The sequence below is a fragment of the Grammomys surdaster genome, unplaced genomic scaffold (genome assembly GCF_004785775.1).
Source record: "Grammomys surdaster isolate TR1022 unplaced genomic scaffold, NIH_TR_1.0 67, whole genome shotgun sequence".
Lineage (NCBI taxonomy): Eukaryota > Metazoa > Chordata > Mammalia > Rodentia > Muridae > Grammomys > Grammomys surdaster.
In genome coordinates this window covers 21,635,520-21,654,083 of record NW_021604569.1, presented here as the reverse complement: position 1 = coordinate 21,654,083, position 18,564 = coordinate 21,635,520, and the positions used below count along the sequence as shown (strand labels likewise).

Sequence of the window (18,564 nt, the reverse complement as noted above, 5' to 3'; positions counted from 1 at the left end):
AAAGTCTACAGGGAACCCCAAACCCAGAGCTAGGATATTAATTGACAGTGACATGGATGATGGCAGCAGAGTGGAAGAAATGAAAGTAGGGCTGGGGAATGAGAACCATGGCTAAGATGCAGGGTTGCAGGGGCAAGAGAGAAATGGGAATGGCCTTGACCTTCCCAAGAAGGAAGTTGTTTAAGGCTGCTGGGACAAAAGTGTGGTCAGCAGGTAGGGTGCTTCTGGCCTTGAACATGTGTGTGTGTTTTGGCTATCTGTGGCCACTCATGTGGGCCAAATAATGGCCTTTACTTTCAGTTAAGAAGTTCTAACTTGTTCAAATTTACTCAGTGTATGTAGTGTGGGTTTTGCCAAGTTGGTGTCGTCAGTTTGTTGCTTACTGAAGCCTTTGATGATTACCCACCTCAGAAAACCTATTAGTGTTACCCCAGTCATGGTGCAAAGGGGAGCTTTACGGGCAGTCCCAACCCAGTATGGGAGCCACTCTGTTAGTGCCCGTTTGTCTGAGAAGAGAGCCAGTGGAGCTCTCTTCCTACTGGAAACTCAAGAGAACTGGTATGAACCTGGGTTGGTTGGTTTGTTTCCCTGCCTGGCTCTAGTACAAGCAGAGTTTCTATCTATTGTCTTATTGAAAAATCACTGGAGTTTTACTAAACACAAAAGAAGGTCACAGAGAGCTGGTTGTGACGCCACTGTCCCCTACTTTTTACATGTGTGCTTGGGATCTGAACTCAGGTCTTCGTGCTTGTGCAAAAAGCACCGAGGCCTGACCTTAGCTTCCCTACCTTATTTTTTGAGACAGGATCTATTTGACTAAACTGGCAGGCTAGCAAGCCTCAGAGATGATCTTCCCCTCCCCAGCACAAGAATTATAGGTGCACACCATCTTACATGGCTCTTTTATATGAGGATCAAACTCAGGTTCTCATGCTTGTGTATCAGTGGAGCTATATGCCCAGCTCTAGTATTGAACTCGTCTTCCTGTCTCTTAGTCTTCTGAGTAGCCTGTGAAACCAGGCATGGTGGTATACCATTAGAATTCCAGCACTCTAAAGGAATGGAGGCAAGAGGATAAGTTCAAAGTCATCCTCAGCTGTGCAGCAAGTTTAAGACCAGCTTGGGACATATGAGACCTTGTCAAAAAATAAATGAAAAAAATCATGCTTGGGATTTAGTTTAATGGTAGAGAGCCCGATTAGTATGCAAGAGGCCCTGGGTTTGATTCAGCCCTGCAGGGTACTATGAAGGTAAAAAGAAGATGGTTTGAGTTGTATTGCTCTTCATGGGCTACTTGCTGTCTGGACTAAGTAAGCCCGTTTCTATGTCTTGTTTGTAGTGATAGAGCCTTCCTGAGGTTCTATGTGGAAAGAGCTGCTTGTTGTTAGTTCATGCAGTGCTGGGATGGGATGGGATAGGGTTGGATTATCTCCTGCCCAGTTTGCTGCTGCATTGGAGAGGCTTTTACTGAAGGCCTTGGTGTAGGCCAGGGAGAACTATCGAATGATTTCTTGGACTGTGTATTTTGAAGATGGACCACTAAACCATTTGGTCCATGGTCACTTCTTCTAGAATGAGGATAGACACTCCCATGTGCTGTCTGTCATTGATCACCTCTGCTTCTAGTACAAGGATGGACAGTTGAGGTTCCCTGGTCATCTCTGCTTCTAGAACAAGCAGCTATAGCCAAGGTATGCAGTCTTTATTAATGTCTGCTTCCAGAAGAAGGATGGACAGACAGAGTATGCTGTCAATGGTCATTTCTGCTTCCAAGACATAGGGATGTCCATTGGATCTGCTGGAAAGGCTCCATGAAGTCAGATGCACATAGGGATATCCATCAAGTTTCATGTGTAGTCATCTTTTAGTATCCTATGTAGAATCTGACAGGGTCTGAGTGGGATGCTAATAGTCCTCTGTTCTATTCCCCACCACCACCACCTCAGTAGAAATATTGTTTTCTCTCACATTAAAGAAAGAGCCAGAGTGAATTTTGGTAGAAGCCAAATTGATAGAGGAAGATTGAGATCCTGGTTTTACATCCTGAAATTGCAAACACGTGATCTTTTGAAAGGAAAGTTGTAAGTCTGATGTTCCCAACAATCAGCTTATGTCTGAATGTTTCTATAGTAGGTTTCATGGTAGGTATCTGAAGATAACATCACATCTCTCTTCCCCAGTCAGTTCCATAATTAACCAAAAAAGTTATAATTGTTATAAATTTTTCATTGTAGTATAGTTTATATAGTATAAGTGTCATTTTAAAGCATACAGTGTTTTTACCATATTCATAAGGCTATGTAGTCATATTCCCAGTGGTTTTCGTTTCCTTGTTAGGTTTTGAGAGAAGGTTTTTAACTGTGGAGACTTAGCTTATCTAAAACTCATTTTGTAGTCCAGGCTGGCTTGTAACTCACAGAAATCACGCCTTTGCCTCTGAAGTGCAAGAATTAAAGATATGTACCACCTGCTTAGCCCAAATGGTTGTGGTGTTTTTGTTTTTAATTGTTTTTTTCCTTTTTAAAGGTTTATCTATTTTTATGTGCGTTGGTATTTGTGTGCATGTACATCTGTGAGGATGTCAGATCCCCTGGAACTGGAGTTACAGACAGTTGTGACCTGCCATGTTGGTGCTGAGAACTGAACCCAGGTCCTCTGGAAGAGCAGCCAGTGCTCTTAATTGCTGAGCCATCTCTCCAGCTCCCTTAAAAATTGTTTTAATGAATACCAAAGGAATATGTTCTTACTGTAGCATTTCAGAAAACTCTTCATAAATATTTTAGAATGAGAGCCTATCCTGCTCTGTAAGAGTTAGTCAGGCTTTTGTGTAGTTGCAGAGAACCTCCTGGTTTATATACCAAGAACTTATAGATATATTCATAAATCAGATATGTTTGTACCTGGATAGCATTATGAAAGAGCTAAGTCTACAAAAACCAGATGACAAATGGGGTGAGGGTGGGGGTGGGGAGTAGGGTCACTGGCAGATCACTTGCCTAGCATGTTTAGGGTCTGGGGTTTGATTCCTAGCATGATAAAACAATTACTTTATTAAGTCATCTTTACTAATTGCCCCAGGCACAGACAGAATCCTTTTGATAGACAGACATCCCACACCCTGGAAACATTATCTTGGGAGTATCTTTACAGAGATTGCAGGAAGGTGAGCACAGAAGTCAAATTCACCTCTCTTACTCTTATTGCAGAGAAGGCAGCGTTTCATCTTTCAGAGATGTGTTATGGTAGTATAAGCCTGTAACCCCACCGTGGAGAAAACCAAAGCAAGAGGATCTTGAATTCAAAGCTAGATAGTGACTCTCCTAGTCAGATCCTGCCCTCAAACTTACCGTGTTCCCCCCACCAAAAAACTTGTCTGTTAACAATTTATTTTTTTCTCCATAGAAATAAGTCTTCATCTCTGTCTCTAAACTTATAAGGGCTAATGAGATGGCTCAGCAGTTAGGAGCACTAAGAGGACTTAGTTTGCCTCCCAACATCCACATTGAGCAACTGATAACTACCTGGAACCGTATTTCTGGGGCATCCAATACCCTTTTCTGGCTTCCACAGGCACACACATGGTGTACATACAGATAAGCAAGCATACACAGATAAAAATAAGTAAAAGTTTAAAAATACATATATCTTTAAATATTTTAAAATTTACTTCTTGTGTGAGGTGGGTTAAGTAATAACATAATTTACAATACAAAATGCAGATTAGAATGTTGAAATCTAAAGTAAATAAAAATAGGAATATGAGGAAATAGCAGTGTTGCCTGCTTGCAGAGGATGGTTGTATATGACATTTAAGGGAGAGTCATGTAACTGTGCTTTTTTTGTCTTTAGTCATGGGACATTTTTTTCCGAAACACCAATGCTGGAGCCCCACCGGGCACTGCCTACCAGAGCCCCCTTTCCCTGAGTCGAAGCTCCCTGGCTACCATGGCCCATGCACAGTCCCTGGTGGAAGCACAACCTAACGTCGACAAACTCGTGGAGGACCACTTGGCGGTGCAGTCTCTCATCAGGGCATATCAGGTGAGCAGGGGCTGGCCGGCAACACCATATCAAATACAGAATTTCCTGGGCCTCTCTGGGTGTGCATTGTTTTCTTCTCTTCCAAGTTCCAGCTGTTTCCTTTTTGTTTTGGTATTAGTGAGGCTAAATCAAGTACAAGAAAGAAGAAACAAGATATCTAGTTGAGCAAATCTTCCACTTTAATGTTCTGTCTCATAATAGCTCAAGGCAAGTCAGGATGTGGGCTCATGAGAGGGGCAGTGCTATGAATGGATTGTTGTCCCATCTCAGTTAACAACTGAATACCGGATAAAAGTCAATCCATACAGTTTAGAGACAGAAGCCAGACAGTAGAGAAGAGGAACTGAGTCTGCAAAATGTGGGTGAAATGAGGAGGCTGTATCTAAATTCTGCCAGTAAGAAGCCAGCCTCACACATACGGCCAGCAGGACTATCTGGGCTTTTCCCTGTCCTTCCTCTATCCAAGCACAATAAACAAAGGCCTTCCTCCATGCCCACCTTGGCTGGAAAGCCAGAATTCAGACCTTAAAATAGATACAAGGAGGAAAAGTATAGAAAAACAAGCCAGGTAGCTTCCTTCTAGAAGCTCCAATGGGACTGAGTCCAGGCCTCATGGCCTACTCTAGAATGGATGCAGCAGCAGCATCCCAGGAGCTTGCCCTGAGCTCTTGCTTCTGCCTCATGCTTCAGTTTCCTGTGGTGGTTGCTCAGGAACGTCCTGGGTCATCAGGCTTCTTCCTGCCATGCTCTTCCTTGAGGACTTTTCTTGAGACATGTATGTGCTCACATGGGAAGGAGAAGTACAGCATGCTATAAATGCTGTACTTCGTATCCTTCCATATCCTTCATACAGTTGGCTACAGCAACATTTTTAATCTAGTTTTCCAGTGGCCTATCAACTTGCTGTTCTTTTCAAATTGCTAGCAAGAATTTGTGACAGAAATATCTAGAACTTAAAAAACAAACAAACCGCCTTTAATCCCAGCACTTGGGAGGCAGAGGCAGGCAGATTTCTGAGTTCGAGGACAGCCAGGACTACACAGAGAAACCCTGTCTTGGAAAAAAAAAAAAAAGAGGATGGGGTATAGCTCAGTGATAGAGCAAACCACATGTGTATCTATGTGCTGTATACAACCTCCAGCACCGTCAAAACAGAAACAGACATGGTGTTGAGGCTTGTTCTGTTACTATGTTTTATAATATTGAATTCTGTACCCAAAGGCCTACAAGTGAATTCTCACATTTACCAGCCTTTGCACAAATCTTGCCCCTTAATTTAAAACTAATGAGGTTTGGTCTGTTGCTATGTACTGTAATATCAAATATTGGCCCTGGTTGCCTCAGGGTTAAGGATATCCTTACTTAGACCAAGTGATGCTATGTAACCTTGCCCCCCAAATTATCCCTGGTGGGTGAATAAAGATGCCTACAGCATATGGCTGGGCAGAAGAGAGCTAGGGAGAGTTTTGGTTCAGAGGCACGGACCACGAAGAGAGGAGAAGGTATCTACCCAGCTCTAGTGCTTTAAAGGCTTATTGTAAATGTAAACATTTTTTGTTTTTTTACTGGGACTGTATGGTCATAGGCAGGATAGAAACCCCAAATTGGGATTAAATATTTACTACAACAGCAGGGTAGGGTGGGAAAATCCCATCCATTTTTCAAATTTTTTTTTTGTTGTTGTTGTTGTTGTTTTTTTTTTTTTTTTTGAGACAGGGTTTCTCTGTGTAGCCTTGGCTGTCCTGGAACTCACTCTGTAGACCAGGCTAGCCTCCAACTCAGAAATCTGCCTGCCTCTGCCTCCCAAGTGCCGGAATTAAAGGCGTGCACCACCACTGCCCGGCCCATCCTCTTACTTGATTTTTAATTTTGTATTATTTTATGTATCTGTGTATTTTGCCTACATGTATATATGTGCACCACATGTGTGCCTGGTGCTCAAAGAGACAAGAAGAGAGCATTGGGTCCTCTAGACCTAGAGTTACAGGTGGCTGTCTGCCCCCATGTAGGTGCTGGGAATGGAACCTGGATCATATGGAGATTCTTCTACGTGCTGAACAAGGCCCATCTAGGCCCATCTTCTGTTTTTTTAAATAGTTCAAATCAAGTGCTTTTTTAATTTATGGTCATTAGGGCCATAACCCTTATTCCTCCACACACATAAATAAGCAATGAAACAGATAATATAATAATAATATAATGTAGGTAAACCTTCTCTTAATAAGATGGTCCCTTGTTTATACCTTTTTGGGTCACAGCCTAAGCTTTCATATCCCTCCTCAGAGAAATAATTGTCTCCACACTGAAGTAACAGTTCTCCCAGCATGTCTCATTCTGTTGATCTAGAGAAACTGGAAGGATTCCAGGAGCACTTTTCAAATATCCAAGTTTATTGTAACTTGAGAAATTTGTTCATTTTTTTTATCCTCATAAAAGAGCAGTTATACACAGTAATGTTGTGTGTGTGTGTGTGCGTGTGTGTGCATGTGTGTGTGTTTGTGTGTGTGTGTGTGTGTGTGTGTGTGTGTGCTGGGAATTGAACCTATGGCTTTTCGTTTTGCTAAGCAAGTGCTCTGCCATGGGGCTTGAACTGTATATATCCTTAGCTCTCTAAATTGAGACAGGCTCTAAATTGCCCAAGCAGGTCTTATATCTTTGATTCTTTGCCTCAGCCTTGTGAGTGGGTTAGATTATAGGTCTGTGCTGCCAGGCCCAGCTCACAGCCATGCATTTTAAAATCAACTGTTCTAAAACTGTTTTTTTTAAAAAAAACTAATTCTGGGGCTGGAGAGATGGCCCAGAGGTCAAGAGCACTAACTGCTCTTCCAGAGGTCCTGAGTTCAATTCCCAGCAACCACATGGTGGCTCACAACCATCTGTAAAAAGATCTTATGCCCTCTTCTGGTGTGTCTGAAGAGAGACACAGTGTACTCATATACATAAAATAAATTAAAAGAAAAAAACTAATTTTGTTATATGGGTTCATTGAGCTATGTTCCTTTCTAAGAAAGATTTGTATGAATTATAAGTCTTTTACCCCTCCCCACAGCTCACTGGATCTGCTTAATGACTTGCTTATGTTATTATTCCAGGTCAGGGGTCACCACATTGCAAAACTTGATCCTCTCGGAATTAGTTGTGTAAATTTTGATGATGCTCCGGTAACTGTTTCTTCAAACGTGGGTGAGAATTAATATGTAAATGCTAATTTTAATGTAATTTTACTTTTTTTTTTGCCCCTTCCCTCTTTTTTTTCTCCTGTCCTTTTGTGTGTGTCCTTCCCTCTCATCGTTGGCCCACTCATAGATACGAGGGCACCATGTAGCACAGCTGGACCCCCTGGGGATTTTGGATGCTGATCTGGACTCCTCCGTGCCCGCTGACATTATCTCATCCACAGACAAACTTGGTGAGGGTCTGCGAGCAGTCGGCTGCGCTGCTTGAGCTCCTCTTGCTGTGCACAGCCTGCGCTAGCCAGGACATCCAGACAGGGGGGAAAGACTCTTAAGTTTCCTTCGTTCTGATCACTTGAAATTCAGTAGGAATATAGTCTTAGTGTATTTTAAGGATATTATTTTTCTCAATATTCAGCCAGATTATTTAAAGTCTCAATCTGGAAAAAAATTTTCAAAGGAAGGGTCTGTGGCACCAAGAAAACCTGGCCAACTGCTTCAGACAATAGCTCTTCTGACTCCAGCTTTTCACATTCTATACAACATTGCCTTTCGTAAGGCCACTGATCAGCCTTGCAAGGCTGCTCTTGTCATGACTGTCCCATTCTGGAGTATGGTGGGGCCTGGTCAGGCTAGAGAGTGTTCATTCCTAAGGAACGAATTCCAGAGCAAGGTGCACTATTTGGGTTTCCTAATTTGTAAATGCTGGTGATCACACTGAGGAAACTTTGGGAGGCATTCCCTACAGCGTCAGGAGACCAGGGCCTTTGGGAGGTGCATGTGTGGAGAACTGGGGTTTTGTCACTGTTGCCGGAAGATATGCCAACCTGTACCTGGTCCTCCTTATGAGGTGAATTGGCATTGCAGTACTCACTGAAGCTGCTTCCAGAGTTAATTTGCTTATGTCACCATGCTGCTAACCTGTACTAAAGAAATGATGATGTAACTAATTACCAATGACCAGAGTGTTCACAATAGGCACCTTGCATGCTAATGAATCGATGATCACCAACTTGTTAATACTCTTGGGGAGAAGATGAAATTAGTGTCTCTGAAGGCACTTTGAGGAATAGTCTCTGAGTCTTTGCACATGCTCTGTGATCTTATAGGCATTGGCGAGGTGTAACCAAGGATTTGGATATTAATCAGCTACAGTTAGACAGTGGACATTATTGACGTTGGAATTGGCGTTGGCAGTTTATAAATTATTCTTTAGTTTTCAAGAACACTAATGGATATTATAGGATTTCCGCTATATTTTATACCCTTTTGGCAGACTTAGGAAATACATAGAGAAGCAAACCTTTTCTTTTTCTTGGTAATCTATACAAAAACACTTGTGATCTCCAAGGTAGTATTGGGCCAGTCACTCAGTAGCTAAGAACACTTGCTATGCAAGCATGAGGACCTAAGTACAAGCCCTATGCAAAGCTACGTACAAGACCACATGAACATGTGCAAGCATTGTAGAAAGTGGAGACAGGAAGATTACTGGAGCCAGGCAGTGGTGGCACATGCCTTTAATCCCAGCACTTGGGAGGCAGAGGCAGGTGGATTTCTGAGTTTGAGGCCAGCCAGGTCTACAGAGTGAGTTCCAGGACAGCCAGGGCTATACAGAGAAACCCTGTCTCAAAAAAACCAAAAAAAAAAAAAAGAAGAAGAAGAAGATTACTGGGGTTTTGTTGTTGTTAGCCTAGCTCCAGGTTAAGTGAAAAACCCCATCTCGAGGAAATAAGGCAGAGATACTCAATGACTTACTCTGTACACACACATGCACACACATTGAGTGAACCAGAGAGGAAGAGGGTGTAGAGATTTTGTCCCACCAGCAAATAAGCAATCAGTACTAGCTTCCTCTCATTTAATTCAGTTCTGATACATTGTTCCATGAAAAGAATTTGTTTATTTGTTAAAACAGGAAGTCTGGAAAAAGATTAGGATTTTATTATCCATGTTGGATAAGAATTCTAACTTCAGTGGCCTGTGTTAGGGAAGAAATGATGAGCCAGGAATCATGGATGAAAACCAGTTATTTGAGGCTAGCTGGATGGCTCAGCAGGTGCTTGGTGCCAAGCCTGACAGCATGAGTTTGGTCACTGGAACCCACATGGTGGGAAAGTATACTCCAGCAAGTTAGTACTCTGACCTCGACACTCACATGGTGGTTTGTACATGCATACAGACAGGCATTTAGATGACAGACATCCAAGGTGTCATTTAGATGACAGACAAACAGACATACAAGTAAATGTAAAGACAATCTAACTTCTGTGTTTCTGGAGTTGGAATCAAATTCATGATGGGGCCTTACTTCCCAAGTCTGTCTCCTTCCAAGTGCTGGCATTAAAGGTTTGTGTCACCATACTCTGAATGTTCAAATAGTTTACCGAACCCAGCAAAATATTTGCATGTACTATAAAGGCTATTTTAAGAATGCAAATAATCAGTCAGGTGAAGAGAAGCTTAGGGCAAGCCTAGAAGTGTCTCAGACACGCTGTAGCATGGATTTGGAGTGCACCACCATCTCGGCAATAGACAAGGTTTTGTCCAGCTGTCACATGCTTCACCGTACATAGCCTGCAGTATGTGATCCTTGTGGGCTTCTGTGGAGACTTTATTGCACAGGTGTGATCAAAGCAAGGACCAGCATGCTAAAATGCAGTTGGATACCAGGGACTTAATGCTTACCATTTTCTTGGCATTCCTTCCTCTCAGGCATTGGGCAGGAACCTTCTGAAATGAGGCCTGAACTGCAATCAGAGAGTAGATCAAAGAATTTATGGTCAATTGTGATAGGAAGACTGGGGAAGATTAAGGATCTTTGTTCTGCCTTGAGAAAGAGGAACTCTAGTATCTGTGGCCTAACTTGGGGAGAAAGTTGTAAGGTAGGAACCATGGACAAAAACATGCATATAAAATACCGCTGGAGTGAAGTAAAGGAACTCCTCTGAATCTGACTGAATAGGGCCAAGTTCTGGATGTAGACTTGGGTGTGAGTTCAACCTTGCTCTGGGATTCAAGTGATGAAAATTTTGTGCTCATTAGACATGGTCTCTTTGCATGGTTCCTAGTGGTCTTAGTGCCTTCTCTGTGTCGTCCTTCCACTACGTTGGAATCCTAAGACAATTCATTCTCCCATTTGTATCACATCATTTCAGTGAATACTCTGAAGCCTTCTAGACCTATAGTGTCCTCTCCATGTGCTTGGTTCAGAGTGAGCCATTGCCTGTGGACTTCTTACCCTCCCTGTGAACAGAGACCTTCTAGGAACCTCCTCAGAAGAGCACCTCCTATATCAGTCAGGCTAGGGACCACAAAATGCTAGTTTTCCATTTATGATAAAACATGTACTAGAGAGAAGCAGAGGAAAAAACTGGCCCTCTCTATACTACTGGAACCTGCATTGAAATGTACCACTCTATCTGTGCATTAGAATAATTGGGGGCCTTCAAGCTACCTTTTCCCCTTCAGGTTTGTAGGTCAAGGCAAGCTTAGCAGTCTTTGAAGAGTTGAAAACCTTAAGGAATTCCAATAGAGTCCAACTCCTGAGTTTCTATTGTAGTAGTCAGCCCTACCTTCCCCCTGCCCCTTTCTTGGGGCCTTGCTTCATATCCACTTTGAATGATGTCCTCAGTGTTTTTGTGCTTCTGTGAGGATCATAGTTGAAGACTTTATAAATCATAAGCTCAAGTATATAGAAATGGCTCAGAACTTTCTTTCTTTCTTTCTTTCTTTCTTTCTTTTTTTTTTTTTTTTTTGGTTTTTCGAGACAGGGTTTCTCTGTGTAGCCCTGGTTGTCCTGGAACTCACTCTGTAGACCAAGCTGGCCTTGAACTCAGAAATCCGCCTGTCTCTGCCTCCCAAGTGCTGGGATTAATCAGAGCTTTCTGCAATCCTCTGACAACTCCCTGTGACCAGGAGCATGTGGATGAGCTAACAGTCAGGGCTGAGAAAAGCACATTTGATGTTGTATGGTTTGTTTTTAAGATAGGGTCACATGTCATCCAAGCTGTCATAGAACTTGCCCTGTAGCCCAGGTTGGCATTGAACTCCTGAGTTTTCCTGTTTCCATCTCCTAGGCTCTGGGATTACAAAGATGTGCCACCTGATCCTGTAAATTTTACTTACTTTAATAAGAAAAATTATAGACCCCTAAGCAGATCTTATACTCTATATAGCCCTGGCTGGAAAGTTTTTCTGCTTGGGTTTTCTAAGTGTTGGTTAATGCAGCCCTTTGCCACCATGGTTACCTTCCTCTTAAATCCCACCTCATCAAATTCAGGGCCTCTAGTAAACAGGACAAATAGTCTAACATTTAGCTACATCCCATCTCTGAATCTCTGAATTTTAAATAATGTGACATAAAGATATCTGTAAGCTAAAAAGGTGTCAGTTGTTAGATGTTTGAAATGGAAGGAAAAGTAGTTTGAACAACCACCTTTGCTGTACATGGGTGGTTTCTGTAAGTTTAGACAGCACGCAAATCCCAGATTCTCCTTTTTATTCATACAAGCTTTGTAATCCCTGACTGGATGACCTTAAGCTAGATGCTTAACCTTTCTGTGTCTCAAATCACCTCGTCTTTAAGGCAGATGTGATGATATCACCTAAGATTAGGAATTAAGCTGGGGTTGGGAATTTAGCTCAGTGGTAGAGTGCTTGCCTAGCAAGAGAAAGGCCCTGGGTTTGGTCCTCAGCTCTGGCGGGGGAAAAAATGAATTAAGCTGCGCATAGAGGAACATACCTATATTGTAAGGTCTCTGTGTCAGCCAGCATGATCTTTCTGTCTCTGGAATTCTGGGCTTTTATTTGTGAGCCAGCATACCTGGTATCTCTCTCCTTCCTGTCTGTCTCCATGCCTTCCACTTCTCTCTCCCCAGACCCCTGGACCCCTCACCTAGGCTGGGCTCAGAGGACCCTACTGCCTCATCCTCTTTAATAACTAGGACTACAGGCTTTTCGTTACAAATTTAAAGATTAATTTTAGAAGTTACTTAGTTATAGGTTATATTCCATGATTGTACTCATGATATCTGGACTAGAGACACATTTTTCATGTGTACAAGGTTGTGGACTTCCCTTGTGGACACATTTCCTGTCCTCCACATGGTTTGCTCCATGTGTTGTCTGCTTCTGTTGTAGTGTAGGTAAGGCATCCCATGGTCTCCTGGCAGGAGGCTCCTTGAGGCTTTTCCAAGATGATGGTAAAGAAGGCTCACGGCCTTAGGTGCCAAGGTAAACGAGTGTATGTTTCAGAATGACAGAGTTGGTATGAGTGGGCAGGTCCAGACAGTGAGCCTCCGTCGTCGTCGTCGTCGTCGTCGTCGTCGTCGTCGTCTCTCTTTGGAGATACACAGCTTAATCAAAAACCAGTCAGCTGCACTTGCTACCTGCAGTGTAGCACCTGTTGTTTCAGGCTTTGCACTCTGTGCTAGTCATTTTTTTCTTGCTCAGTTTGGCATGAAGAAGGAAGAGTTGACATCTTCTTCTCATTATCTTTTGTCCTCAATTTTTCACATATTATACTCAAACTAAATTCCTGCTTAAAACTGCCATCATCCGGCCGGGCAGTGGTGGCGCACGCCTTTAATCCCAGCACTTGGGAGGCAGAGGCAGGTGGTTTTCTGAGGCCAGCCTGGTCTACAGAGTGAGTTCCAGGACAGCCAGGGCTACACAGAGAAACCCTGTCTCAAAAAACCAAAAAAAAAAAAAAAAAAAACCTGCCATCATCCGTGACTTCTGTTATATGTTCCATGGTAACTTCTCACACGGACATAATGACTATTTTTCCTAATCTGAGACTTTAATTCTATAATTAAAAAATTCAGATTAACATTTTGTAAACAAATATAAGGAAAATATGAAAATTCTCAAACATACTGGTACCTTTAGTGTTTGTAAATTCCTAATAGTTTTAGGATATGAGCTTACATTTAGTTTAAAAGTCAATTTTAAGTCCAAAATTATGTCAGAATTGTAGCTACTTAAATGAATGTGCATTTGTCTACTGTGGCATTGGACACAGGATGTCAGCATTCCTGTACCTTCTGACTTTCTTGCTGCATTGAGAAGAATGAGCTGGGAACTCAGTGTGAACCTCCAGTCTGTCTAGAGTTGTTTTTGAGCTGCAGTCATTCTTCTTGCTCAGAGTGATCTCAAAACCATGTGCTCAAATGACCCTCCTACTTCAGCCTTTCAGGTAGCTGGGACTTCATGTGTTTGCTACACCACCTAGTTCTAGAATTGCTTTTTTTTTTTTTAAGATTTATTTAATTTATTTATATGAGTACACTGTTGCTGTCTTCAGACACCCCAGAAGAGAGCATCAGATCCCATGATGGCATCAGATCCCATTACACATGGTTGTGAGACACCATATGGATGCTGGGAATTGAACTCAGGCCCTCTTGAAGAGCAGTTAATGCCTTTAACCGCTGAGCCATCTCTCCAGCCCCTAAAATCAGAATTGCTTTTTAATCAAAATTTTGGAGTAATAGCAGTTTGCTTAGCATTGCCTGCTGTGTAACCTCAGATCGCTGGCAAGTAGTAGCCAGTAACCTTCCTTAGGTGACTACAAGCAAGTCTTCTGGAGCTGTATTCAAAGGGCATCAAAGCCGCTAGGTGTTAACAGGGATTCTTTGTGTATGCCTAAGAACTGGTAAATCTGTCACCCCTAGCCCATGTGCATCCTTATCTTTTAGAAGTAACTCAGCTGTATCCCTAACAGCTGTCTACAGTGACATGTCTACACTCTAAATGTATTTGCTGAGAAGACTTAAAAGTACTCAGATATGCTGGGAGACAGTTGTGCTTTCTATAAATGACAACACAGTAATTCTCTTTCACTCTTTGGTTGTATCCTTTGTCTTTGTTTTCAAAGTACAAAAAAAGAAAAGTATCTACAAACACAATACCCAGATAGGGAGCACTATCCCATATGGTATTCAGATTTTCTAACAAGAATGAACAATTTCAGTTCCCTTTGAGGCCCTCCCCTGTGTCTGCAGGATCAGGTTGTTGGTCTGGTCTGTCTTGATTCTAATTGTAAAATTGTCACCCTCACTGTAAGAAGATCATTGCTCCTTTTGTGCAGAGCTTGGGTGCTCAGGTCTTAGATGCATGCCCCTAGGAGAAGGCAGAACCTTGCCTGGTGTTTGCACAGCATAGGTGTCTTAATGAGACTGCCTGTTCACTGGGATCTGTTCAGTCAGTTTGAACCTCTGCTTGAAGTTTGAACCTGGCTGCCTTTCATCTGCACACCCTGACCACGGATCTGGATGAAGAGTTTTATATGTCTGGTATATGTTTTGAGTTCACTAGTGTCCAGGAAAGTTGGGGTAGAAATGCCTGAAAGCTCACAGGTTGAAGGCAGTGTAAGGTGTGCATAGCTTTGTGTTGTTAAGGTTCATAGGGTGTTGAATTCTTCTGTTTCAGTTCTGGCATCTTGTTCAGGAAGACTGAAGATCCTCTTACTCTTTATAGTCGACTGTTCCTGAATCCAGTTCTGAAAGGTGGCTACTTCACAAGTCTGGTCTTTTCACTTTCTCTTCCTCCGTCTTTCACCACATAGTGATCTAGAAATGCGGAAATGTCAGTGGCTTCCTGAGGTTAGGTTAGAGCAATGGGATCAAATGATGCTGCCTAGTGGCTTTCCAGTGTCAGGAGAGTGGCCTTCCTGTCCTTTGATTTACCTTATTCCAGCAGGTCCCACATTTACCAAAACAGGTCTCAGTGATTGAGCCCCTGATCACAGAGCCCATCCTTGTATCCTTTTGTGTGTGTGTGTGTGTGTTTGTGTGTGTGTGTGTGTGTCTCCATGTCCAACCATCTGTCCTTCCATCCCTCCGTTGGTATTACAGTGTCTGTGTTGCCTATTTCTGTGGTGATGGTATTGAATTTTGGTGTTGAGGTTTTAAACTAACTCTCACCTGTCTTTTTCCTTCTGCGCTCACCCATGCTACCCCACTCTGCCTCTCAGATCTTGCAGTTTTCAAGGAACGACTTCGAATGCTAACAGTAGGAGGTATGAAAATAATGAGCCTTTGACCTTTCTGGAGTTGAGGACTTCATTTGATTAGTATGTGCAACTTTTCCTAGCATGTGATTTTGGGAAAGTTGACACAACATCTATCAGTGTTTTACAATTTTTTAATTGTTTTAAAATATTTTTCCTTTCACCTAGTTATTAACCAACAAGTAGAACCGTGACCTGGTAGGCTCGTTTCTGCTCATTTTGTGTTCTGAAGAGCATTTTCATCTGATCCATGCTTCACTATCGCTGTGCTATAAACTTCCGTCTGTAGCATTATTCACCCTTAGCTCCTGCTGGAGCCAACTGGGAGCCTGAGGCCACACTAGCTCTGCATGGTGCCTTGTCCTCTCCTCTGTGGTGTTTGTGGGTTTTGCTAGACTCTGGATTCCTTCAGATTCTGCTTCCGGGGCATTTTGAACAAGGTTTCTAAACTGTTCTCTGATTAAAAGACAACCAGAGTATTAGTAAACGCTTTCTGGGGGTGTTTTGTGACCCTTGTTTCTGGGGAGACTGCACTTGAGGAATCCAGAGTTGAGGCTGGGGCCATCTGCCTGCTATCTTCTCTACCTACACCTCACTCTCATGGCCAGTTTCTTTCTCTTCAGGCTTCTCTTAAGACATTTTTTTTTCCTTTTGTCTTATTCATAATATCTATGAAATATTAAACTTTGCATTTTAAGACAAATGAAGACTCATGCAGCTGTAAGAGTTAATGACTTCATAACCTTTAGTAGTTACCCGCCCCCCCCCGTGGGATCCCTGTGACTGTAGCACACATCACACCAGGGTCAAGCCTCACCCTGCCACAAAGCACCCTGAGAACTGCTCTTGTCTTCTCCATTTCTGTAATGTTGTCATTTTATGAGTGCTATAAAAATCGAACTTCAGTATTAACATTTTGAGGTTGGTTATATAGAGACACCCCAGAACATTGTTAATGTTCTAATGATAAGTAGTATCACATGATAGAGAAATGAAATGATATAGAAAATGATACAGAGTTGTTTTAAAGGATTCACGTGGTAAAGACTTCTGGTCGTCTTCTTCTTCTTTTTTTTTTTTTTTTTTTTTTTTTCTGGTTTTCGAGACAGGGTTTCTCTGTGTAGCCCTGGCTGTCCTGGAACTCACTCTGTAGTTCCAGGCTGGCCTTGAACTCAGAAATCCGCCTGCCTCTGCCTCCCAAGTGCTGGGATTAAAGGCTTGAGCCACCACTACCCGGCGACTTCTGGTCTTCTACAGAGCAAAAAGATTTCATTTTGTGGCGTACACTTTATTAAACTTTTCATACTATTGTCCTTTTGTTGTCAATTTTAACTTTCCCCTTAGCCTTAGCTTCCAGAGATCTCCCCTTAATATATTTTGATTGGCTCAGTGGACGGTACCTATAATCCTACCTCTTGGGAAGCAAAGCAGGAGTGTTGCTTTAAGTTTGAGGCCAGCCTGGGCAATAAATGCTTTATAATTTTAAATAAGTCTAGAATCCACTTTGAATGTGTTTATATATAAGATCAATGTCTAAATTGAGATTTATTTAAATACTTTCTTTGCCTGTAGTCTCTAATTGTTTTGGCATTGTTAGCTGGAAAGTCTCTCTTGAGTGAGATATTCGCACTTTTCTCAGAAATTAGTAAAATCTGGCTGGTGAGTTAAGGCACTTGCAACAAGCCTGAAAAATCCAAGTTTCATCCTTGAGACTCACATGGTGGAAGGAGAGAGCCTTTGACCCCCACATGCATACCTTGGAACATGCATGTCTCACACATATGAATAACTATGCATAATACATTTTTCAAAAAAAATCATTAGGTCTTATCTATGCGGCTCTACTTTGGATTTTCAGGGTTGTTTTTTTTTTTAGTTGTTCATATCGTCCCACCAATTTTACATTTAGATTATTGTGACTATTAAGCTTTATTTTTACCATTATTTTGACAGTTTTAGAGTCTTTTAGAATAAGTGTTTCTGTCTACATGAAGCCTTATTTTGTTAGGAATTGGGTTAAACATATAGGGAAATTGAGAAGTGTTCTTCCATGGTTCATTTCTTCTAAGCTGTAAAATATTTAGAGAGTTTATGATAGTCCCTTTTTATCTTTTTGATATCTTGAGGGTCTTTAGTGGTATGTTTCATTCACAACCTGTAAGTTGCCTTGCCATTATTTTACAAAGGGTCTGTGTACAGATCTTAGGGAAGCAGTCCTTTGTTTCCCTGGGTTTTTACTGTTTTGTGCTCTCCAACCACCTCAATTTCTGTTCGTTTAATTTTTATATCTGTCTATTGGATTTTGTTTTTCCCTTTTCTAGTCCTGGGGCCAGGGTTGATTTGGTTGGTTGGTTGGTTGGTTAGTTGGTTGGTTGGTTGATTGGTTGGTTGGTTGGTTGGTTGGTTGGTTTCAGTTTTTTTGAGACAGGATTTCTCTGTGTAGCCCTGGCTGTCCTGGAACTCACTCTATAGACCAGGCTGGCCGGGGCCAGGGTTAGAAACAGATTATTGATTAAAGCCTTTTTGTTTGTTTATTTTCTGGTGTATGTATTTTTCTACTTTAAGTTTCTATCTTGGTACTCCTTTAGATTTCCTGCAAGCTTTGATAAATTTGGTGCCTTCTCCCACCCCATAATTGGTGTTTTGTTTTGAATGTCTTTGGTTTATTTAGTGTTTATTGTTTAGTATCTAAGTGTTAATTGGTTTCTAATTTGATTCTGTTATGATCTCAGTTCTTCTACATATTTTGTTAGTGTTAATGACCTAGTCTATCATCTGTCTTGATGTGTGGCCCACAGTCATTTGAAAAGAAAGTTGCTTGTTCTTAGGTGGAGTGTTCTGTAAACAGTAGTTAGGTCTTGTTTGAAGTTTGTTCTCCTAGATCTAGAACAATTTTCTGATTTTTAAAAAAATACTCTTAAGAGAGAGGATTTTGAAATCTTCCAACTAGCTATATAGATTTCTCCATTTCTCCTTTGTGTTTCTTGTTAATTTTTGGTTTGTAGCTTTTTTTTTCCCTTGAGACATGATCTCACTGTGTAGCCCAGGTTGGCTTTGAACTCACTATGTAACCTAGGCTAGCCTCTAAACTTGTAGCAATCATCCTACCTTCTCCTCAGTGGGAATACAAGCTTTTTATATGTTAAGTTTATATAAAATCTGCTGTTTTTACATTTAGAATTGCTGTCTTCTCAGTATATATATATTGACTCTTTTGTCATAATGTATCTTTCTGTGCTTCTAGTAATGTCCCCCCACCCCCACCCCCCACCCCCGAGACAGGGTTTCTCTTATAGTCCTGGCTGTCGTGGAACTCACTCTGTAGACCAGGCTGGC

At 41.8% G+C, this 18,564-nt stretch overlaps 1 protein-coding gene across 4 annotated transcripts in view; it reads left to right on the top strand.

Annotated features, from left to right (window-relative positions):
• The window catches only part of Ogdh (oxoglutarate dehydrogenase), a 67,010-nt gene that overhangs the window by 17,274 nt on the left and 31,172 nt on the right, over nt 1-18,564 (top strand). For 3 of the 4 annotated variants that reach the window (XM_028776942.1, XM_028776937.1, XM_028776941.1), the window contains exons 3-4: nt 3,850-4,041; nt 7,348-7,450. In XM_028776942.1, coding sequence (XP_028632775.1) covers nt 3,850-4,041; nt 7,348-7,450 — 295 coding nt within the window. Of the gene's footprint in view, nt 1-3,849; nt 4,042-7,133; nt 7,225-7,347; nt 7,451-18,564 lie in introns of all 4 variants that reach the window. The other variant, XM_028776948.1, reaches the window with a different exon arrangement.